We start from the raw sequence: 25955 nt of genomic DNA, 5'->3' as shown, positions 1-25955 counted from the left end.
ACGGAGATAGAAATCTTTATCGCTATTTTTCGTCTGGTCGACACCGGTGTTCGAATATACGTTTTCTCTTTTTGTTACGTGCACCTTCGCCTTCTCTGCCGCCATTTGTCACACCTATCGTACGTAGGCTGCGATAGCTTCGTTTCATTTGCAACTGCGACCATTAATACCGCGCACGTTGTTTTCTGTCGTCCCTCGTGCGTACAAAAATCGATGTTCGCTGACCTCCCTCTTGCGATATACGATGGGTTATGCTTGAATGACGTAAAAACACGTGCGTGTATACGTAGGGTATACGTTCACCACATCTGTTAATGACAGACTCCTTGACAAATTTCGAAGAACTTTGATGAGAAACTATCATGCCGCAACTTTTTAATTTTCGAGATTAAATATCTTGGTAATCAAACTTTAAATTAAATTTCCGCTAAAGTAAAATTCAGTTCCAATTAACCGAAAGATAAGGTGGGTTTATGTTTTCACTTTTGAGAAGCTTAATTCGTCAAAACTTTTGGTTTTTATATATTAAATATATCTTCACAATTCATGCTATCAATCTTTCGTTAAAAAGATCGTTTTGAATTTTGCTGAAAAGTGGTTAGGAAAAAATGCACATCTGTTGGAACTTGTATATAAATCAAGCGAAGGGATTGCACGAGGGTTAATTACTCTCCTGTTATTATGTCAGAGCATCATCTCGATTTCCGGAGAAGTTGCGACGAGAGTAGCAACATTACGCAATACGGTAATACAATTTGAAGATTAATGATCATCTTCGGAAGATTGCAAGAAAAAAATACTTGATCATCTGCTGTCTGCCGCATACTCCGCGGTAAGTAGCAAGTTACTATCTGATTATACAATCTCCTTAATGATAGAAGTGCTACAAGTTTGCAACGTCGTCGTCTTATGATGCAGCTCGTTTAAAAATTCGTTCTCCAGTACATTAAGACTACCTTACTAACTATTAACTTTTTTACTATTTCTCCTGTGATACTGTATGCAGTATGAATAAGTGACTTCTCTTGCGGTATCGCAAAAATTTTACAAAAAAGTAGCGGAAAAAACGAGATGTTGCACGGTTTCGTAAGAGAGATACGACCAACGCGGCACAAAACTCTCTCTGACGAATTTCCCTCCCCCGATTCCCTTTTTCTTCTAATCCCTCTGTCTCTCTTTTGTGCCCCGTAGGATTTCACTAGAAAGAGATTACAGCCACGCGGAACCCGACGAAATACTCATGCCATCGTCGTGTCATACAATGCAGTTGGGTGCATTGTGAGATTGGCGCGTCATAATAGTGCCACCCGGTATTATTGTCGTTTTTTATACTCGTCGTTTTATTGACTTCCGCCAATCGGAAATATGATTTATCGAGACGCGCGTTCGGTGCGATGCATTGTAAGATATGAATTCGTGTTAGTCGATTATAGAACGAGCTAAAAATATTTCATGTTATTTTATTAAAGAAGCAATCGGTGAATTTGAGAACTACGATATTTTCGATTTAATGCATCGGTCGAAACTGTATAGAATAAAACTATTATCTGGAATCGTTTATTGAAAATTTATCGAATTTATATATATTTGCTATCACAAAGCTATTTTAGTTGTGTATGTATGTATGTATGTGTGTGTGTGTACATGCGCGCTTGTGCACGTCATCTTTATAAATATAATATTAATGATATTATAATTGTGCTTTCCTACAAATGTTGTTGATCAAAAAGTGTAATTGAATCATTCGCTGTAAAAAATACATCATTCATTCGTATAAGAATTGAACTATTGGGAAAATTGTCGGTTAAAAATCGATTATCAATTATTAAAACCTTTAATTTTGTCGTAAAATCGGAGCTCGTGCGTGCGATTGCACGATATAACGCGCAGATCGTTTACAACACTTTACAGTTTGCAATTCGCGTCCAAGCGCATGGCGCGCTCGCAATTTTCATAAATAGATTACACTCACGCATTGATCCGTCATTAAGGCCCAATGAGTATTTAACGTTTCAAAGTATCGAAATGTATTTACGTCGAGATTAATGCCAACCATTGTTAATCCCGATGTAATTACCGATAATACGAATCCATTCATTTGTCACGTTACGCTTAGCGAGACGGCCATCATATAACTGTATTCTCGAAATCACGATCGCAGATACGCGTATTAGATGACAAGGAATATAATGATAAATTGTTGGTATGTAGAAAATATGCATTCCGTAAATCGCATATCGAGACAATATTTGTATTACACGAATAATTGAAGAGATTCTATGATTTTTCAGTGACAGATAATATAACTAAGAATGGAATGATAAAATGGGACGCTAATATTGATTTAACCATTAAATGCTTGCGTTCGTTCGCCGAACTTTTTATACAGCGCATGTCGCGCATTAGGTATGCACGCGCAATTTCGTTTATTCTATTTTCGTAGCTCATCCATATATTCTGCTGCCGGGAGACTTGTCATGTCACGCAACGTTATTCGTCGATACCTTATCGAGCGGATCGATCCGCTCGGGGAATGGACGTGTCGTGCGAGCTGCATTATGTAGAGCAGTCGGTGTCGTTTCGTTTCCCATCGCGGATTCGAGAAATTCCCGGCTGGTAACTATCGGGGGCATACACGTCGATACGTAAATTCCGTCGCCTCGTTGACTTTCTAAAAACTTCCGCGATAAGAAAAAAAGAGAGAGAGAGCAAGAAAAAGGAAGAAAAAAACGAAAAAGCGAGGGAGAGATCTCTGCGATGAAAGGCCGCCGTCAGCGAGTTTCCGCTGGGTTCGAAAAGTCGGTCGTTGCTTCGCACGTAAAACCGATCGGACAGTTCGCGAATGCAAGATATCTCTATATGTGTAGATATACATACACGCGCGAGCCGCACGGGTGCGGAAGGAGAAGGTAGGATGGGACCGAGGGATGAAAATATGGGCGGTCATCCCCTAAACCAAAGTAACGACAGCCGACGGCGGTACCGTCCATACGTCTTCTCCTAAACCGGCCAATAAATCGAAGAAATCGATAGCTGATTGAATGGAGCGAAGTAGATTGCCGTACACTTTCTCCGCCTCTCCTCACCTATCTTTATCCTATCTATTTCCTCTCTCGTTACTGGTGCGTTGCTCTTCCTACATCTCGCATTCAAATCGTAAATGCGTAAGCCGCTACTCGAGGCGAAGTGCTTAGCAGTTAAACGCCGTAGAAATTGCGTGCGCCGATCCGACATTCCGAGAGAAATACGACGATATTATTAAGATTTAAGGAGGAGAAGGAGCGCGATGGGGGACGGCTTGTTTGCGGAAAAAAATCTCGCGATATCTCGCGAGAGCATTTTCTGGGTCACCGATCCCATAATTATCTTTGCCGGCTAGTTTATATTTAATCGAACTTTTTAAATCGTCACGTTATCGTGCGACGTCGGCAACGATTACGCGCGGCGGAGCTGCTATAATTTGAGCAGCTAAATGCGATCATAAAATGGTCTCGCGAAAATGAAGCCGCGGAAGCGGATTGTCGCTGAATGAATGCACCTGATTTGCGTGAGTGATTAAAATTATAATGTGTATAAGAAATATATTTCTAGTTGAGATTTTGTATAAATTAAAGCTATATTATAAAATAGCATTCTATTATTCTATTGTTATCTATTCTATAATGAACGCAATTCTATAATGCACACATTAGTGACAAATTTCGATACAGTACTCTATTAGAAATCTTTCTTGATTTCATTAAAATTACACGACACTGTTAATGGAATATAAAACCAAATTGCATTATTAATATTTACGTGAGGTAATTGGTTGGATAAAAGTTGCGGCTCGACCGGTGACCCGTGAGATGTTATTGTACGTCATAGAGCGGTACCGCCAACTTATTAAAAGCACGCAATCGAGTTAATTTTAATTTACGTTGTACGATAATTGAATGTGATTATTAACTTAAGATCGCGACGCACGCGCGACATTCGCGAATCGAAACGGGGGCAATTTCGGTTCATGGCTTCTGGCACTGTAATAGTACGTTGCACGCGATGCGCTACCATCGCCTAAATAAAACAGGACGGGAGCATTATGCGCGAGGGCATGTCAATGTCAACGTCTCCCTCTGGAATCGAAATTAGGAAGGGAGCGTGGAATTTCAAGGGGTTATGCCGATCGGCTGGCTGATCGTTCTATTGTAGCACCATATCGCTATTGCAGAAGACGCGGCGGGATAATTTTGCAGTATCCGACAAGGGTGAGCCTCCGCGCATATCTGTTTTGGATAATGCAACAGGGGGAAAGGACGCACACCGTGCCAACTATAAAGTTAAGAAGATAAGCAAGAGAGAATCGATAGCGCGAATTAAACAGGATTTCATGCGCGTCCATGCTCTTGTGTGGAAAAGTCTTTGAACTTTCGTGTTAGCATAATTGATGGACTATGAAACGCCACGTCGTAATTTATAATTCCTCACACGAATGTTCATTAACGCGCGATTTTTCCAGCAGCGCTGCGAATCCATTTAATAGAGATTGTTTCAGATTCCACCTCTGGCTATGGATCAAAATTATATTTCTCTTCTCTCACGGTAATTTGTGACGCATGCAAAATTGCTACGGAATATATACGCGGCGAAATATCAACGTGTATGCCAAATTCGCGACACGAATTTAGTTCATCTTGTTCCTGCGTTGACCAGCTCTATAGATCGAAATTCGGCGCTAAAGATCGGCCGGCAGGTGTCAATAATCTATACATTGTACGATTCAGCCTGTCCGTTTTTCACCTGAATACTAATGAGCCATTTTCCACGGTCCGCTTTCAGCGGACGAAGGGTAAAGCGGAATAGAGAGATATGTACCTGCCATTCACAGCCTGTCGAAAGAGCTACGAGGATGGCAGCAGAACGAAGTGGTTTTATATATATATAGAACAGAAAGCCTTTTTTATATCCGTTGAAAGTTTTTCATTAAATCGAGATTTACATTCAACGCTTATCTCGCTACTTTTCTCCATTTCCATCGCTTCATTCCACACTCGGGGATGCCGCAATTTTCTTACACTTCAATCATCATTAGTTTTGTCTATTACAAAAACATATCCGCGACGGATATAAATGTGACGGCGACATTACCGTATGTATCCACGTCGTTCGATATTTGCGATATACCTAATACTGTCTCTTGCCTTAAACGATGTATCAATATATTAAATGTATTTTATCAACCGTGCGAACGTACGACCGTAGACATTTATAATATATTGAATTTTATAAAAAATATATATTATGAAATTACAATTATATGACAATTATATTTGCAGACGGATACATCAGACGTTTGATTTTTGTAAATTTAAATATCTCTCTTTGTGATATGCAACAATGATTATTTATATGGTGCATTTATGGTGTCTATTCTCCAGAAATAAGTATAGAAAGCAAATATTATCTACTTCGTATTCTTCATGCTTTCCATCGATATCCTTCCGATCTCGATGTAATATTTCTAAGTTGCAGAAATATATTGCAACAACGCGGTAGAGGCCGGTATCCTATAAACCAGAGCGACTAAGTTATCCAGAGAAGAACGGAGAAAAAGCGCGAGAAGAGATAAAGAAAGAGAGGCAAATAGAGATATCGAATCTAGATCGGGCCAAACAGTACGAGTTGGTTGATATTGAGAAGCAAATTGAATCTGAACGTTGTCGTAAAAGATGGATATCAGTCTGCACGTGCATCGCCCTCCCCCAAATATTGTCTACCAATTCGTTACCAACTTTACTCCAGCCGTACGTTCACTACGGAGCTTTATCAATCTTTCCAGATGTCCAACGGGATTCACGTTGCGGAGAGAACTTTCGGATATTATTGCAAAGAAATTGCACATTGCGAGAACGTGAGATCAATATGCCAAACGATATCGAGATAAAGCTCGAGTACTTTTAAAGCTAAATACGAGAATGTCAATCAAAATAATCAATCAGAAAAATAAATCTATCGGATTAAAAAAATAAATAAATAGTAACTTTGATAATTATGAATAATAAAATATTAATTTTTCATTTCTCCAAACTTTGTAACAATTAATTGCAGTTTAATATTTTACTCTCAGTTAACCAAATTGATATGAAACAAAATTATAAAATATATTATGCATAAATAATTAAATACTTAAAGTGTATGATATCAAAAAATAAAGGATATTTGAATATGATATTTATGAAAACTAATTAATTCATATAACATAAAATATTTTTTGCGATCATAACAATTTTTACGTTAATTTATAAAGTCAAAAAAATTAAAATATCGCAATAAATTCATTTATAAATAAATTCGTAATGTTGTAATACACAGATAAACGCGTGTATCTGACAATAATTATCTGAAATTTATTACTGCACGCATACGTTTGAAAATGATTTTATCTATTTCGCTATTTTTTATGTAGCGCGTGACGTGAGTATAAATATTGTACTGGCTTTATTAATTTTTCACTTCATTAATTATTGTAAATTCTATAATGTTAATCATTGATTTAATTTTATTTACGTTATTATTTCATCTTTAATAACTACATTATGAATTGTGTGAATTTCATTTTTAATAATTATTTTATAAAATAATTATAAATTTCAAATAGTGTTTTTTTTTTACACAAATAAAGTAATATTATCCGATGAAATATTTACATTTATATATACTTTTAATGAAATATTACATTTTTTTTAATTAACAAAATGATGCATGAATGTAAGAAAACGATTGCATCAGATAGCGTTTGTATGATTGCTTTTATAAAAATTTCAACCATGTAGATTTTATTTAATCGACTTTGGTTTGTATTTTGCATGTTTCGGAGAGAATTCCGTGCTTTTAGTGCTTTGAACGATACGACTTTTTGATAGCTATTTTCACGAAAACGTCTAAGCTGGGTTGTTTTGTCGTGGCAAACGCGACTGTAACGTGTCCTGATTACGCGTAAACCACGTTTGCCGTGTACAGATTGCTTGCTCCGGCGATTATACGCGCGCAACGCCAGGTAACTCTGCTCGCGGAATTTCCCGGCCAACATCTGCCTCTCGTAACGCGATATTTTAACACCAAAGGATCGGCGGACGCGCGCTTGAAACGGCGTTGCTTTGTTGACATTAGAAGAGCCGGTTAGATACTCGTACTCATTGTCGTATATGAGATGAGCGTCGTGTAAGAGGATATCAAAATGGAAAACGATCGGTTATCTAGCGCGCGGAGCAAAGTGCGAGGCATTCACATGCGGATAAGTGCCCAGTTGCATCAAATGCACTATTGAGAAGCAAAATAAGTAGTAAAACGATTTCACGATTGACAACAAAAAGAAAAGAAGAAAAAAAAACATCAAATCTATACGAGAAATTTATGTCGGTTAATGATACACACGTCATAGCGCATATATTATTATAATAACAGAGTTTTCTTCGAAACTTTTTAAAATATTTCATAATAATTTTAATTTATATTACTTATTTACACAAATTAATTCATTGACTTTTGATATACATATATCATATACGCATTTGCTCATATCTACATTAGATCAGATGTCATAAATAACGAAACTTAGCAAAAATTGGTCGGAGCCGCGAAGGAATTTTGATGAAATTTCACACGCTTATAACGCATTTAAATGTGTTCCACGTGCCAGCACGCATTCGGTAATGCGCTGGGAAAAGACGTGCGTTCCCGTGACGTACACGCGCACGTACGGAGACGTAATTTATTGTAACATATTTAAAAGAGTACGTGGCACTCACAAGCGGCCCGACACCGACGATTGAAAAACGGTTGCTAGGCGTCCTCTTTTTTTTTCGCGCCATGTCGATGTGTGCCTCTACCGAGCGAAACATCGCTAGGGGGAGGTGTGTACCATGCAAAGCTACCGAAAAAGAGGAGAAAATTAGACTGCCTTTATTACTCACCCCTCGCGTTCGACAAATACGGATGCAAATGTAAAACTGGTTCGGGCTCAGCCAGACCGGAAACCCGTTTCATTCATATTCATCCCGCTCGCGCTCGTACTGGTGTGACGTATCTCGTGAAATTTCTTCCATCACGACAATCACATTCAATCAACAGCGAACGTACATATCTGGCTCGGGTGCGTATGGGACGCGCGCGCCACGCACACACACGCACACGCATGCGCACGCAAATGGGTGCGCATACGTTTTTATCCGTGCGGTTGTCTTCCCTCGCGAATATTTAGCGAAATATTTTACACATCGCGAGATTTTTACGCATAATACGCCCCTTCGGCAATGATGTATATTTATTTCGCTAGTCATTATTATAGAGACGGCGCGGTATATTGCAGAAATCAAATCGCTCTATTAAATACAGCCGCGCATTAATCTTTGTAAATTTGCCGATCGGAATTAAATCTCGCGTGATTTTATTCCTGGTTGGAAATTGTATGCGTGAACCAGCAATAGGTGGTTGTGTTAGAATCGCACGATGCGGAAATTTCGATTTGAATAAATTTAGCTGACAGTAGTTGAAAATATATACAATTTATTCATTTAGTCAATTTGAAATTTATCTGACAGTAGAGACACAGAAAATATGTATAATTTATTCATCTAGTCAACTTGAATGCAAAATAAGGCAAGATATAAATGTTGCAAAGTTGAAAATGGAATGTTGTTATTCATATAACTTACAAAACATATGTAAAGCAGTTTCAACAACTTATTGCAACTTGGCTTTTATAAAAAAGAGATATGGTATATAATTTTTCTATAAAGTATAAGAATATGATTTGTATTAATTATTTTTCAGTTAAAAAGTGAAAAACGATAGATTTTTTTATATTTATAGAAACCGGTGAATAATATACTATAAATAAATATCAATTTCTACAAATAAAACATTAAATTTAAAATACCTACATATTTAAAAATTCTAAATTTTTTATCAAATACTACTAGTAATGAGAAACTCCATTCATAGTACAGTGTAACATAAATATATTAACATATTATTTCCATGGACTATGTTAAATCCGTTTATCTGTAAAATACCTCGTCGTCATTCTTTTCACTCCCTATCTCTATCTCTATCTCTGCGAATGTCGAAAAATTAAATCACCGCTATTCCGAATTAAGTAAATACAGTGGCCATTCACCGTAGTCGAAACGCGCATCGGGATGTATTTTGTGCAACGCTTTACCACCTTTGGAAGGTCTAAAAGCGAGCTTCCCTGTAATTCTCGCTGATCCAATTACAGTAACGCGGGGAATAAGTTAGTGCGCGCGGCGGCGGAGGTGGTACAAGTGTGCGATTTCTAAACAAAGCACGAACCTGGAAGCGGCCGGTGCTCTGTACCGTCCATTCTTAAACCGCATCGAGTCGGCTAATTCGAAGTCAAATAAAAGAGTTCCCGGTAGTGTGCGCTTCGGCAATGGCGCGCTCCCCCTTTATATATCTTTAGCGCGCACCAAACTTTTTCTCCACTCTAAATGTTAGCTAAAGGTTACGCGACTCGGTTCCTTCGCTCAACGCCACCATGTAGACTTATACGTGCTGCGATTTAGCAGCCAATAAACCGACATTTATCGCACGAGTTTAGGAAAGAAAAGAGTTGGAGAAACCGACCACGCCAACGCGCGTTTTCTTTTCCTATTTACGAAAAAAACTTGTTAAATTGAGAATAGCATTATCGAAATCTTCCGAGAGTTAAATCCTTAACTTTTTTATCAAGACAAAATTCTTATTTATGCTGAAAAAAATGCTGAAAAATATTTACAGGTAAACAAATTTAAAACATAGCTTAAAATCAGTGAAAAGATTTTAAATTAGTCAGACTGTATTCATTCGTTTGTACAACATTCTTGTACATTAGATTAGTTCTGTTTTCGAACCACGTGTAACACGCAATGTAACTTGCAAGCATAGCTACAAATCCTGCATGCAAACAAATCGTGGGCTACGTGTACTGTGATCTTGGAATAAATAACGATTACTTACACGTGTATTTACATAACGATTATTAATGTCTGATTTTTAAGAAAAAACAATGTTTAATATTTATTATAACATCGCGAATATGGAGAATATCATCGAGTAATCAAAGTGTTCAATAAATCCACAGTCTGCTATAAAATATCAAATAACAAAGCTCGCGTCATACAGAATTTATGAAAATATTCGCAACGATATAGGATGTTCCATATTGTATGATTGAAAATACGTAAAATTCTCAACATTTTATAACACTTGCACGTATTACACCCAACGTTTGCTTGTACCGTCTCCCTCCTCCCTTTCTCGCGTTCCTCTCTCCATCCTTTATCCCATAAATAAATATCCATTGTTTTACATCATTTGCGGTATTAGTAACGAGTCTAACGCGTCATCGTCGGCGATGTTTTGTTACTTTTTCTCCCCTGCATACGCGCGGAATGAAATGTAACCGGGGCACAATGAACGACTCACGATCTCGTTTTTATTGCATTGCTGCCGCCATGTGTAACCCCCGCGAGTTACGTGTACATGAATACACGTGAACTTCGACGTACGTATACGCGGCGGTCGTAAATCCTTATAAACTTTATACCTCCTTAATCCTCAAGAATTAAGGGGCATATGTCGCCGCGAAGCGAATTGTAAAAAATTGTCGAAACCCCCCTTTGCGCGCGCGCGCACCCTACATCGTCATCGTCCCTACGTCGGGGCCATTTCCTCTATGGTCACCCTTCTTACTCGCATCTCGCGTCCCTGTTTCCATGGTGAACCTCTGTCCCTGTATTCTCGCGTCACATCCGTTTTTACGGACTTCTACATCCAAACGACAAGACAGACGAGACGATGTGCACGCGCGCACATATTCTATATGCGGATTGCCCTAAGAAAAAACTTAATCCGAATAACATAGTATCATTTTCTCGTATAATTTACATACGAATCGCCAAGGATAATGTAGCAGAATGCTCCGTTATTTACGACGTTAAAACAGTGAATAAATATGGCAATTTGAATAAATTGACATGCGTATAAATATAATATAGATTGAGTTTTATAGAATAAATTCAATAGCAATATATATATATATATATATATATATATATATATATATATATCAACAGCAAAGATATTGTATTATCGTATCATGAGAAAGGTATGTGCGCATTATGTATTTAATATATAATTTTGATACGCATCTCCTGTGTTACATGTTCATGTATCATTTACAGCCGGTCAATTATTCGACACTTCGGTTACACCCTCGGGACAAGATACTTTAAATGAATGAATAATGCGAAATATACCAATTGCTCAATGTTACCGATGCTAACGTACGGAATTCGATCTCGATAAAGAAAATACTGAATTTAATGATACGATATACACAAGGATCATATTTAAACGCATGCTAAATAAATATTAATTATAAGCGAACATAATAACTGAAAATTTACTCACCGGATTTGTCGCCATCTTTGTCGTCTCAACATGTTGAATCCTTTGGATCCTCGCACTGGCAAAGGGAAAGTCCTTAAGAAAGCTTCCGATGGCACTCTAATTAATTTCAATTGTCCGTCACTTCACATAAAACACTCCCGTATTGTATGACACATGATATACTTTGGACGAGCAAATAACACGAAACATAATCACTCAATGCTGCGGATGCTCCGTCACTCGCAAGATTCATACTCGACGAAAAGAGCGCGCGTAAAACAGATCGATTCGATAGCGTCTTAATCTCAATCTCGATACCCGGCATTTTACACAGTACTCTCATACGTCCAACGTCCTTTAGACGATATATAACGCAAAATATGCCGCGAAGTATAATAACACACAATGCTGTTGATTAATTGTCCATAAGACTGGAGCTTAACGAGAAAAATGTGCGTAAAATACGGACCGATCCGACATCGTCGAAAGATTCGCTGAAACTGCGAGAAGTGTGTTGTCGATTTGTAACTACACGAGTCAAGGACAAAACATACCGGCTTCGATTATCAAAACACACTGGCTGTCGCGTTTTCGAATTTAATAGATTAAAATAATTCACACACAGATTCATACTCGACGAAAAGAGCGCGAATAAAACACAGACCGATTCGATGGCGTCTTAACCTCAATCTCGATACCCGGCACTTTACACAATACTCCAGTCATACGTTCAACGTCCTTTAGACGAATATATGTATAACGAAAAATATGCCGCGAAGTATAATAACACAATGCTGTTGATTAATTGTCCACAAGACTGGAGCTTAACGAGAAAAATGCGCGTAAAATATGGACCGATACGACGTCGTCGGAAGATTCGCGAAACTGCGAGAAGTGCGCTGTCGATTTGTAACTACGCGAGTCAAGGACAAAACATAGCGGCCGATAACTTTCAATTGTCAAAACACACTTGCTATCGCGTTTTCGAATTTAATAGATTGAAATAAAAATAATTCACACACACAGTCTTACTTTAAAATCTATTATCAATGCGAAATAGTATATTTACGTATAATACGTAATATTCATCGTCCGATATTTTGTCGGCACTCTCGGTACTACACGTTCAATTGTAAATATTTATACTCATTAATTTGAACTCGGATGAGATGCCATTTAATTATGATTGTAACGATCACAGTATTAATTACAACGATTAACTGATTCCGTTTGACTCGCGATATATTTCATCGCTAATATATCCGCGCCACAAACATAATGACCCGTAAATGATCGCACGCAATACGCTGTAGACGGAGACGGCCGAACGTGTCGACTTTCTTCACGATACTCACGTAATATCCGGAATTTCGAATTGATACTACATCATACATCAAGGAGAAATACGAAAAATTAATTATAATTCTTATCACCAATTGTTAACACAAACGCGATACAATTTATATTTAATAATTGATATATATTTTTTATCACTGCTCTTAATATAACAATACAATACTTATAATATATAATATATACGTCCGTATATATATCATAATATGACGCGAAATTCGAACTAACCTTCGCGATAGTTGAAACAAAAAATTAAAAAACAAAGACATCATGTGCGTCGCGAGAAAGGGAAGCGAATCGACCTGTTTGTATATACATAATAGAGCGATTACGACTCTGTTTATTTATATTTTGAAAAGCATCGAAGTAAAAAAATATCTGACTATTTTGTTCATAGTATATGATAGAGTACAATTGTATGTTTATCGAAACGCTTCACGTTTATCGCCTTCCTCATAATTTTTTTCTAAGCTAAAGAAACGCGTTTTAAAGCCACGATACTAAACTCGATGAGAAAGAGAGAGAGAGATTTTCGAATGCATTTGTCTGAATTTTAGCATCATAGACTCGAGGAAAAGAGATTCTCGAAAGCGAATCCTTATAACGTGAACGCAAAATTTATCTCATTTTATTTTATCGCAGAAAAATTTTGATAAACACAATAAATGTTTTTAACAAATACGCTCCGCTTTATCCTTAATAAATTTCTACCTTACTTTTTATATTGTTGGCACCATACAATATATAATATTATTCCGTTTCATTTTTCCTAGAAATTATCTTATCGTTATCTTTTTTAATTCTTTAATCATCTCAGATTAAAAGATGAAGAAGTCGCCGAGAACGAGAGGCAATAATCAAATAAGTAAAACACAATAGTAAAACACCATAAATTATGTTATTTTCCCACACTCGCTCGAGAATCAGTGGACTAGACGTGGACGTTTTACTTCTCAAAACATAGATAAGCGCAGTCATATACTATTACGTGTTCTAAACAAGGGCTCAACTCCTTTTTCTCTTCCTCACGATACACATGATGTCCTTGAATTTATAGTTTCTCGTTTACAATTAGTGTCGTTTTGATTGCGAGGGTTAGTTTGAACTTTTACTCGTTTTTATTCGTGTCACATACGCGGATGCGTTAACACGTAATATTATTATGTTAAGAGTGATAAAAATCAATAATTTAATAAATTGTATCGCGTTTCTATTAATAATTGATGATAAAATTGTAATTAATTTTTCTCCTTGGTATTGTATCACGTAGTACCAATTCGAAATTTCGGAATCGGATATTACGCGAATGTCGCGAAAGTCGACACGTTCGGTCGTCTCCGTCTACGGCGTGCGATCATTTACGAGTCATTATGCTTGTGGCGGATATATTAGCGATGAAATATATCGCGAGTCAAACGGAATCAGTTGATCGTAATTAATACTGTGATCGTTACAATCATAATTATATGGCATCTCATCCGAGCTCAAATTAATGAGTATAAATATCATACAATTGACCGTGTAGCATCGAGAGTGCCGAAAAAAATGTCGGGCGATGAATATTACGTATTATACGTAAATATACTATTTCGCATTGATAATAGATTTTAAAGTAAGACTGTGTGTGAATTATTTTCATTTCAATCTATTAAATTCGAAAACGCGACAGCAAGTGTGTTTTGACAATCGAAAGTTATCGGCCGCTATGTTTTGTCCTTGACTCGCGTACGTAGTTACAAATCGACAACACACTTCTCGCAGTTTCAGCGAATCTTTCGACGATGTCGGATCGGTCCGTATTTTACGCGCATTTTTCTCATTAAACTCCAATCTTATGGACAATTAATCAACAGCATTGTGTGTTACTATACTTCGCGGCATATTTTGCGTTATATATTCATCTAAAGGACGTTGGACGTATGACGAAAGTATTGTGTAAAGTGCCGGGTATCGAGATTGAGGTTAAGACGTCATCGAATCGGTCTGTTTTATTCGTCGAGTGTGAATTATTTTCATTTTAATCTATTAAATTCGAAAACGCGACAGCCAGTGTGTTGATAATCGAAGGTCGTCGCTATGTTTTGTCCTTGACTCGCGTAGTTACAACACACTTCTCGCAGTTTCAACGAATCTTTCGACGATGTTGGATCGGTCCGTATTTTACGCGCATTTTTCTCATTAAGCTCCAGTCTTTTGGACAATTAATCAGCAGCATTGTGTTATTATACTTCGCGGCATATTTTGTGTTATATATTCCTCTAAAGAATGTTGGACATATGACGGGAGTATTGTGTAAAGTGCCCGGGCATCGAGATTGAGGTTAAGACGCTATCGAATCGATCTGTGTTTTATTCGCGCTCTTTTCGTCGAGTGTAAATTATTTTCACTTTAATCTATTAAATTCGAAAACGCGACAGCAAGTTTGTTTTGACAATCGAAAGTTATCGGCCACTATGTTTTGTCCTTGACTCGCGTAGTTACAAATCGACAGCGCACTTCTCGCAGTTTCGCGAATCTTCCGACGACGTCGTATCGGTCCATATTTTACGCGCATTTTTCCCGTTAAGCTCCAGTCTTATGGACAATTAATCAACAACATTGTGTTATTATACTTCGCGGCATATTTTGCGTTATATATTCGTCTAAAGGACGTTGAACGTATGACGGGAGTATTGTGTAAAGTGCCCGGGCATCAAGATTGAGGTTAAGACGCTATCGAATCGGTCTGTGTTTTATTCGCGCTCTTTTCGTCGAGTATGAATCTGTGTGTGAATTATTTTCATTTTAATCTATTTAATTCGAAAACGCGACAGCCAGTGTGTTGATAATCGAAAGTCGTCGCTATGTTTTGTCCTTGACTCGCGTAGTTACAAATCGACAACACACTTCTCGCAGTTTCAGCCAATCTTTCGGCGACGTCGGATCGGTCCGTATTTTACGCGTATTTTTCTCGTTAACCTCCAGTCTTATGGACAATTAATCAACAGCGTTGTGTTATTATACTTCGTGGCATATTTTGCGCTATATATTCCTCTAAAGAACGTTGGACGTATGACGGAAGTATTGTATAAAATGCCGGGTATCGAGATTGAGGTTAAGACGCTATCGAATCGGTCTGTGTTTATTAACGCACGCTGTTTTCATCGAGTATGAATCTTGCGAGTGACGGAGCATCCGCAGCATCGATTGATTATGTTTCGTGTTATTTACTCGTTCAAAGTATATTATATATCATACAATGCGGGAGTGTTTTATGTGAAGTGACGGACAATTGAAATTAATTAGAGTGCCATCGGAAGCTTTCTTAAGGACTTTCCCTTTGCCAGTGCGAGGATTCGAAGGATTCGACATGTTGAGACGACGGCAAAGATGACAACAAATTCGCCTGGTGAGTAAATTTTCAGCTATTATGTTCTCTTATGATTAACATTTATTTTGTTGGCGTTACGCATTTTAAATCAGTCATAGACTTGTTGCGTCCTTGTGTGTATCGGCGCATTAAATCAGTTTTCTTTGTCCAGATCGAAACGTATGCAATTGAGTATCGATAGCATGGATCGTCTCATTTCGTATTCTTCGCTTATTTAATGAACATTATGTCAAACGTGTCATCGGAGTTCTGTTCGAAGTTACAAACGGTTGGCCGAAAATGATGTTCGTATAAACAGAGTGCGTATCAAAAATTAGATATGCGAATGCACATAACCTTGTCACGATACGATGATATGATACGAGAGTACGCAACAAGTTTGTACACGTCTTTACACTGCTCTTGATGCACACACATTGTCATAAATAACTGTAATGCAATCTATACAATCTCTGAGATTCATTTACATATGATTCCATTGTTATTTCTCGCTGTTAAAAGCTTTCGAATTTTTTATTTTAAAATGATAGAAAAATTCAGATTTTTCAATTATTTTAAAATTATCTGTATGTTTCAATTATATGTATAACACAAGTTAGATCGCGTAATATGTTTTTTTTTTTTTTTTTTAATGTGCGCTTTAGATGACATGTGATTATATGTATATCTATAATTATAGAAAAATATAAATATAAAACTATATAATCACTCAAATAAATTTTATTTATAATCTTAAATTTGCATCTTATTTTTCTATAATTATAGATATATAATCATATGTCATCTAAAGTATACATTAAAAAAAAATAAAAATAAAAAAGAATAGACGTATATTACGCGTTCTAACTTGTGTTATATAATTTAAACATACAGATAATTTTAAAATGATTGAAAAATTTGAATTTTTCAATCATTTTAAAATTATCTATATGTTTAAATTATATTAATTATAATATATAAAATTTGAATTTTTCAATCATTTTAAAATAGAAAATTCAAAAGCTTTTAAGCTCATATTGATGCAGCATTTTAATTCGTTTTTTTCTTCATGTGTACATTTCAACTTGTTTTATTCTTTTTTATAATCCCTTAGACAATTTATATTTTCTACACTAATCAAAAGTTACGATAAAACATACTTGCCTTGCAATAAATATATGTATATGTATATATGTTTGTGATAAATATATGTATAACGTGACAATTTCGCAAGAATAATATCTGCATGAGTTATATTTATCACTATCAGGGATTAGATCGAACTTATGAGACACGAACAATTAATTATGATGCAGAGACTACTCCGTTTTGATTATATGTGATTAATAAGTATTGCTCATTAAGGGGGGAAATACATTTACAACTTTCAAAAAATGCATTTTTTTTGCATAATATGTTGGCTTAGCATTTCAAGAATGTAATCCCAAAATTTTAAATCGAAATTCGAAATAGTTTGGAAGTTACAGCTGTTGAACGGGACGCGCCTCTTGAGGCCTGGCAGCGCGCCGTAGATATACGGGCGCGCTCGGCGCAGAGCTCCCTTTCTTTTATTATCTCCGCCAATTAGCAACACTCGTACGCTATCGGGCTCGTGTGCTATCGCATCCCGTCCGGAATGTTCAATTGTTTATGTTTAGCAAGAGAGCGTTGGAACTCGTTTTACATTCAAGCGTCGTCAGTTTCGCTCCAAAATTCAGTCTGTTCAGACGTATTTTTTTAGAATTTTGCCAGATATTTTTGAGTAAATTAAAATGTCGTATCCGAAAGGTAATAAGGAAACATCGGATCGTCCATCAAAGAGACGCAAAAGAATATTTTTCGGTAACCAGTTTACTAAAAAAAGTGATAAAAGTGAAGAGGGAAGTTCAAGCGCGAGTGCTAAAAAAATTTTAACCGCCGATGCCACCGATATTCCGTGGACCCTTTTGCACGGTTATCGGCTAATTGAATTTTACACAGTTTTTGCAGCTTTGACAGAGATAGTTATTTGTCGCAAGTGCAAACAAACTATAAAATTTGAAGAAGCTGCAAATCGAGGACTCGGTTTCAAACTAGTTTTGTTATGCCGCTGTGGACGAAGAGACATAAATTCAGGTCCTTTAATTAATACTGGATATGAAGTGAATCGCCGAATTGTTTTCGTTATGCGTCTTTTAGGCATCGGCAGAGAAGGAATTAATTTATTTTGTAATTTAATGGATATCTGCAGCGGTATAAGCGAGAGCACGTACAACAATATCATCGTGCATATTCATTCGATTGCAGAATCCGTCTTCGAACGCCTAAGCAAGAAAGCTGTGGAAGAAGAAAAAAAAAGGAATGAACAACATGAGCGGCTCATTTTGAATTTAAAAGTGTCCGGTGATGGCTCTTGGAAGAGACGTGGCTTCAAATCATTATATGGAGTAACTACGCTTTTAGGCTACTATACCGGTAAAGTTATTGATTTAATAGTTAAAAGCAGTTACTGTCATGCATGTACACTTTGGAAAAATAAGAAAGACAATCCAGATTATGAAGAATGGTATGCAGAACATGAGGAGGAATGCACGAAAAATCATGAGGGCTCTGCAGGCAAGATGGAAGTCGATGCAATCAAAGAAATATTTTTAAGATCGGAGGAGAAATTCGGCGTAAAGTACGGAAATTATATCGGAGATGGAGACTCCAAAACGTATAAGGCTATATTAGATATAAATCCATATGGCGACGAATTGACCGTTATCAAAAGTGAGTGTGTCGGACACGTCGAGAAGAGAATGGGCACTCGACTTCGAAACGTAAAAAAAACGCAGAAGCTAGGTGGTAAAGGTAAATTGACTGACGCTTTGATAAAGAAGCTCACTACCTATTATGGCTTAGCCATTCGCAGAAATTCAGATAGTGTAGATAATATGAAAAGAGAAATAATGGCTACGTTTTACCACCTATGCTCAACAAATGAAAAACCGCAACACGACTACTGCCCGCCAGGCGAAGACAGCTGGTGTAAGTGGCAAAAGGGGAAAGCAATAGGAGCCAATATGGATTTATATGAGCATCCTCCTCCACTTGATAAAAAAGTTCAAGAATTTTTATTGCCAATCTATAAAGATTTATCAAAAGAAGATTTGTTAGTCAGATGTTTAGGTGGCCACACGCAAAATGCTAATGAAAGTTTCAACGCAACAATCTGGCGCTTGGCCCCTAAACATCTCCATTCTGGACTGAAAATAGTTGAAATCGCTGCCTTTATAGCTGCTGGTATTTTCAACGAAGGCTACACAGCAATTTTGCAGATGATGGCGGAGCTGCAGGTGACGATAGGCAGCCACAGCAAGAGATACGCCGAGGAAGTCGACGACCGCCGGCTGCGTCGTCAGGAACGACGCAGCTCTTTGTCAACAAAGGAAGCTCGAAAAGCTAAGAAGGAGCAACTCATTGAAGAAAATCAGTTTTACGAAGAAGCAGAAGGAATGTTATATGGCCCTGGAATTGCTGATTAGCCGGTGAGTTGGAAAAATCATGTAGTTTTCTCGAGTCAAAACTTTAAACACGTTTTTCTCGAAACGTGATTTTTCAAACTGGCGTGACGTGTAGCTCAAAAACTATTTAACCAATCATTCTGAAATTTTTACCATATCTTTATAATACTATTACCTTATCGATGAACCTAAATGTTTTTAAAGAGAATAAAAAAAAAATAGTTTTTTATTGCAAAAAAAGACAAAAAAAGCCTAAAAAATGAATTTTTATTTCAAACGCATATAAATATTGCAATTTTCAATTTTTTAAATCATATTTAGGTTCATCGACAAACTATGAGTATAAATAATAAGTTTCTTTTTGTTTTTTATGTTTCAGAAGTTTACAACAGGCGGTATGCGTCACGCCGTTTTTCTCCTCCGGCGCAGACCTATGGTATTCACACTCCAGCCAAGCCGCCATTTTTAAAAATAATATAATAAAAAAATTCATGTTTGTTCTTTTATATATGTCTAAATAAATCCCAAAGTTTCAAAAATGTACCCCTCTTTTTTTCTATCCAAAAAAATTCACGAAAATCATGTAAATTTCTAGCTTCTAAATGTATTTCCCCCCTTAATTTCCCATTTGCCGGATGTGTATCTTTAACTGGGACAGCAGACGATACGCCTGTAATTAGGACACGAGCCCGGGCTGGGTGTTCTGCCATATTTTACATTGTATTATGTCGGACTCGGTGCATCGCATGTCGCTACCATGTAACGCTATAACAGTAGAAATAGCACATGGGAATGCGACATCCGTTTCTCCATGGACAAATGCAATCCCGAGTTTATGCGCTCGACATACGATTATATTACGAACAAATTCTTACAATTATTCCACACAATATGTCGTGATTAAATCTGCAACAAAGATACGCGTCCAGTATTTCACAGCTTTATTCTTCGTACACCCATACCGTTCGAAATATTTAGCAAACTTTATTTTGTGGCAACGTGTTTCTTACGACTTGGATTTTATCGTACATCTAATTATTTCTTTTCTTTCGTACCAAGGAAGGGAAGAGGGCGGTGTGGCGTGTCGTTTCGATGTGTGCTCGGGCTTATTATTTTCGCTCGCCATGTCGGAAAAATGATCGTTACTACATCGCGCCGGCAACGGCAAATTACCAAGTATCGTTACGGTCAGGAAAATTCATTGCGCCGTATAGCACGGGTAAATATACTCGTCGCGCGATGAGCAAACACGAAAAAGAGTATTTTTTTGGAGATCAAAGGTTACGCGCAGCATTTCAACTAACCGAATCTCTTTAGTGTACATGAAACGATACTTCAAACACGTGTTTACACAAGCCCGGGGCCCTTTAAAAAAATATGATGACACGCGCTTTGTAGACGCTTGAGCGAAGTACTGTTTTGAACGCATCTGCGATGCAGCAGAAACGGCTGCTGATTTGTTTTCATAAAAGCCAAATGCACCGGGATTGCTCGGAATCGTTACTGTCACTCGCTTACCGGAAGAGTTATGATGTTGTTGACGTAACCGAATGGGCTTGCGAGACGCTCGGAATTCTCGCGTACTCGGATTCGACATCAAAGTTCAGCTAAGTTTGTTCGCCATGTTATCTAACGAAGGTATTTGCATCCCAGGAATTTCAGTAATTATGCATACCTAATTAGCCATTGTGTCCCATCTTACGCTATCTAGTATCTCGTGCGCGACATCTCGAACGTGTGTGTCTCGTGTTGAGTATTCGAGGAACGATCAATTTCTATGAGTAGGACGACTATGCGAGATGCGAGGGAACATCCATTAACATTATCCAAGTTTTAAGCAATTTAATATAAAAATTCCACAGCTTATAATATTATTATATTAGACTGAGTTCATGCAGAAATTATGATGAAATATAAAGAATATTTTATAATCTAGCAAAATATTGTAAAACACATAAAACCGCATCGCGCATCGTGATTCACGTTTCATAATTATATTCGCGAAAATCTTGCATTTAAAGTGTCGAAATCGAGAGAATTCTGAGATTTGTTTTTGCTGCTGATCAACAACGTCGATCATATCGATATCGAATGGCAAAGTTTCGACGGTAGGTGTAGGCCGGTGATCAGTCTCGCTCGAGCGAGTAATAAATTTCACCGCATTTGGTGTACCACGCGTGGCCACGTGACCCCGATCCTTCCCCGTGCCGCACTTCTCAGCACTTCCCCCATAATTCATCGACCATTTTATCGTGCGCGTCGAATATATATTCACGAAAATCCACGGTAATCGTCCCCTCGTAATTCCCATCACGACACTCGATCGAGTGAGAGAGAGAGAGAGAGATGCGGCGATCGATCGGACCCCCTCGACGTACTCGATAGGATGCGGGGGCTACATCGGTGCAGCGAACCGAGCATAGATTAGGATCCGGTTTCAGATTTGACCGGGATTTAGATCATTATCCGTCGACGGGACTTGGGAACACGTCGCCGCGTTGCACGATGTGTTCTTTGACGCGCCGCAAATCCCCGCGCGAAACAATTAACCCTTTGCACTGGCGTCACCGCTCGGAACGCGTGTAGCCGGGTACGGAATGATACGCCCTTCCCCTCCTCCTCGCAACGAGATAGAACTTTATGCGCGAGAGCGTCTGCATTCGTTACATAATCCTTTGTGACGGAGAATGTTGCGCGCTTATATTTTTCACATCATCTCAAACACATCGCTTTCAACGTGTTTAAATAAGCGACGATAATTATGTAATTATTTTTATTGATATAATCTTTCTATCTGATAAAGTTTTGAGATATTAAATTTGATATTATACAATTAAAAAGGAAAAATCGATAGCTTTTGATACGAATTATTATTTAGCGAAATACGTACGTCATTAAAGTGTTGTTCTTTTTAGCTGCTTTATTTTGAAACTTGCTTAGTTAGTGAATTTATATACACATATATGTATGTATAATTTTAATTACATAACTTATACTCTCGGATTTTGCTCGAGCAAGCGCTTACTAAGCGCGAAGTGACTTTCTGTTGTAAACGCTATCTAATATTCCACTATCTTGTATCTTGTTTACTCGGTGGACAGCATGTTTTCAGCTTTCTACGTACTTAGGTACGCTAGGTAAGCGTTTATGGTCGTTGCCAAGTTGTCGCGAGAGTCGGTCAAGTAGTTGCAAAATATTCACGCGTTCGCTGCGAGCAGGAAGAAAAAGGTTGATTGAGTCTAGCGAAAGTGTATTTGTACTCTGACGCGATGTAATTATCGACGAGCTATTGTTAACATTTATAATCTTTTTACGGATCGCTTTAACAAAACTCACGAGAGCGTGAAATATTGTCTCGAAGCGATCCCGGCCTCGAGATAATTAATACGAGCGGTGTTGTACGTTGAATCTGCCGGGCCGCGCCTCGTCAGGACTGACCAAATTACTCTCAAAATTGGCTTCGCGTGACGCGCCGCATTACGACATTCTGATATAACCCCGTTTGCACCTAACTACATTAAATTCCAAAACAAAATGCGCGAACGAAATTTGCATTTCCCCTCTGGCGCACACATCCGCGCGGCGCCGTTGGGAGCAACTCCCGGATAAAACGTGTATGACGCGCGCCGCGCGGTCCGGCAGCGCGGTTCTGCGCGGCATTAAAATTACATTATTTCGCCAGCTTCGAACGTACGCGAAGTATGCACCACGTTGATTATGAGTTTTAATGAATTTCTACGGGATCATTATAAAGCCGCTCTCGGAGCTGTGCGGTCGCACACGTGGCCTCGCTCGCACACGACTCGCGCGTCCGCGTGTTTGTGAAACACAGCACGGCGCCGTGTGTCACGACGATCCGGCTCTCTTTATCTCTCTCTCTCTCTTACGCGCGCGCACCATTATTGCCTCATGTACACGCGCGACTGTATTATATTCCCGGGGCTTTTTCACAGATAGAGTTGTACAGGTTAGAGAACTGACAAATGGAGCCGACACGTGTCACGATGCTAATGCGCGGTGAAAAATTATTTCGCAATATCGAACGATGCGACACACCCTTTTGAGTTGCGAATTATATCTCGCCTCGCCTCGCGTTGCCAAAGTCTGTTCCTTGGCTATTAAGCAGCAATAAAACAGTCGGAGGTCCTCCGGGGTAAGAAATAAACGATTACTTTTTCATTACGATCAGCGCTCCCTCGACGAAAAGTCTAATGATTTTCGGAGATCATCAGTTTTTTCCGCAAGATATTCATTATTTATTGATGTGGAAGGTAACTGTCGACGTATGTGGATGAGCGAGGGGAAAAGCTTATTTAGCGAACGAGAATGTATTATATAATTAATTAAAATGAGAGAGGTATATGAATCGGCAAAAATTAATTATTAATAATATCTTGGTATCAAGTTAATTATTTTAGCATAATAAGGAATTATAGATTTTATTTTTACTGTCGACGTCGTAAAAAAAGATCAGCGTAAAGTGGATGATTTTGAATAAACGATTAATTGAGCGAATAAAAATGAATTTAATTACGCGATGATATTATATGCAGATGCATTGAATCTCGACATGCCCTTCGATTTTATTCGAATAACAATCGTCATTAATAATCATTAACATTTTTATTTCTCATTGTTATTTATTTCGCGATGATATTTGACATTATTCTATATTACGTATTCAAACAAACTGTGAGATAGCGATAACAGTAATCGGAGTACTTGGGAGGGTGGCGGACACGACGTGTAAAGAAAAGGGATGGAGGGCGCGTGAAAGAGTCGGATCGTAGGGAGAACGAAAGAGAATGGCATTTGCACTGGCTCTCAGCCAAATCCCACCTCATCAAAATGTCGGAAAGACGGCTCGAAACGAGTCAAGGCAACACGGTCTGAATGTCATCCCTTGAGGAACTATCTCTGCGAGATTCGGCTTGGGTGACGAGGGGTGACCTCCACGACTATCTTGATATTTTTCGATGTAGTACGTAGGGCGGAAAGGAAGACGACAAATGCGAGGCAAATGCGGAAGTCATCGCTCATACTCGTGTAATATATGATACTCTGATCATCATAACTCAGGATCAACAGTTTTATCCCTGGTCCCGATTAAACTGACGAACGATCGTGGGCGATTCGAGGGGAAGCAATCGTCGACGGTAAATCATGACGATAAATTGGGTTATCAACAAACCAGCTAATCGGTTTTTATTATGCATTGTACCGGAAAAATTGGATTATTTCCAAAAGAAGTTAATGTAATTAAGTGCACCGAACGGGGAAAAAGTTTGAATAATAATTTAAATAATGAAATAACGCGCTAATTAAAGACATTTTCAATGATAGCGGTATGAAATACAACAGTATTTTCGTATTAATAATCATTGAAAAGTGAAATTGCTAAAAGGAAATTTGTATCGAGAGAAAACATTTCTTTTTTTCCCTCGAATAATCGAGAGTAATGTTATCAATAAAATTTCTCTGGAAATAGACGGTTGCATAGTACACAATAAATATTCTTCAGATTCTTATAAAAGAAATCTACAAGATAAATAAGTATTTTCAATTTACAATTATATCAGTCAAGAATTTATCACGAGACAAGCGACTCGGTTTTTCTTGCATTATGAAAAAGATTTTATCCGTGCTTCGGAATTTTTAATCTCTTTATAATCATCGGATTCTCTGATGAAACGAAACCAAGAGTATCCATAGTTCAAATCTACAAGTAGCTTGATAAAAAAAGAATGTAATTTATACTGTTGATATAGTGCGATTACTTGCTCTATGTTAGATAGTACATATGCATAAGGATGGTATCTTAAATGAATGCGTGCTGGATAACAGCGATTGTTTGCTCCGAACTTTTTTTTTACACGCGAGTGAAATTCACTCGAACGGCGAACCGTTATCGGATCTTTTTGAGTGTGTTTTGTGGCACGCAACGACATGCCCATTAAGAAAGCTCCATATCGAGATCTAGATGGGGTTCCCTGCAATTACCTTCACGTTTTTCGTCCGAGCGGCTTCTTTTATTTTGACCATATGATCGCGCTAGCATCTATCCGATAAATCGCCAGTTGGCCGTGACTGCAAAATCTGAGGCTTAAACTTCAGTTTTTCGCTCGATATCGATGAGATGGAAAACCTCTATGAATGTGAAAAAGGTCAATAATCAAAGATATTTTGTTCGAAACGATATTTTTGGCAATATTGTTTTTCCACGCTATTAAAGCATGCGGTGAAACGTTTGATAGGATACATGAAAATCTTGTTCGATCCCTCGTTCCGAGTTCGTGCATCGCGTTACTGTTCGGTTATCTTCCAATTCGATTCTG

The 25955-nt window shown here is 37.9% G+C and overlaps 2 protein-coding genes and 1 long non-coding RNA gene across 15 annotated transcripts in view; 2 read left to right on the top strand and 1 right to left on the bottom strand.

Moving 5' to 3' along the window:
- The window catches only part of Ten-a (Teneurin-a transmembrane protein), a 448925-nt gene that overhangs the window by 194726 nt on the left and 228244 nt on the right, over positions 1-25955 (bottom strand). The window contains exon 1 of one of the 11 annotated variants that reach the window (XM_083098489.1): positions 11455-11713. The exons of the other annotated variants lie outside the window; for them this stretch is intronic. The gene's annotated coding sequence lies outside the window, so the exon portion shown is untranslated. Of the gene's footprint in view, positions 1-11454; positions 11714-25955 lie in introns of those variants that run through there. 11 annotated transcript variants of the gene reach the window in all.
- LOC145971141 (uncharacterized) overlaps positions 15138-25955 on the top strand; it is a 239991-nt gene continuing 229173 nt past the window's right edge. For all 3 annotated transcript variants that reach the window (XR_014438774.1, XR_014438776.1, XR_014438775.1), the window contains exon 1: positions 15138-16174. This is a non-coding gene — a long non-coding RNA (uncharacterized LOC145971141). The remainder of the gene's footprint in view (positions 16175-25955) is intronic.
- On the top strand, positions 17863-20153 carry LOC145971140 (uncharacterized). Its single transcript, XM_083098492.1, has 2 exons — positions 17863-19644; positions 20000-20153. The coding sequence occupies exon 1, from the start codon at positions 17908-17910 to the stop codon at positions 19639-19641; it is 1734 nt and encodes a 577-aa protein (XP_082954618.1). The 5' UTR covers positions 17863-17907; the 3' UTR covers positions 19642-19644; positions 20000-20153.

This window comes from Camponotus vicinus, unplaced genomic scaffold (genome assembly GCF_025532165.1).
Source record: "Camponotus vicinus isolate PSW18456_S1 unplaced genomic scaffold, iyCamVici1.0 SCAF_4, whole genome shotgun sequence".
Taxonomy (NCBI): Eukaryota; Metazoa; Arthropoda; class Insecta; order Hymenoptera; family Formicidae; genus Camponotus; species Camponotus vicinus.
The sequence above is the reverse complement of the archived record's forward strand: the minus strand, read 5'-3'. Positions and strand labels throughout refer to the sequence as shown.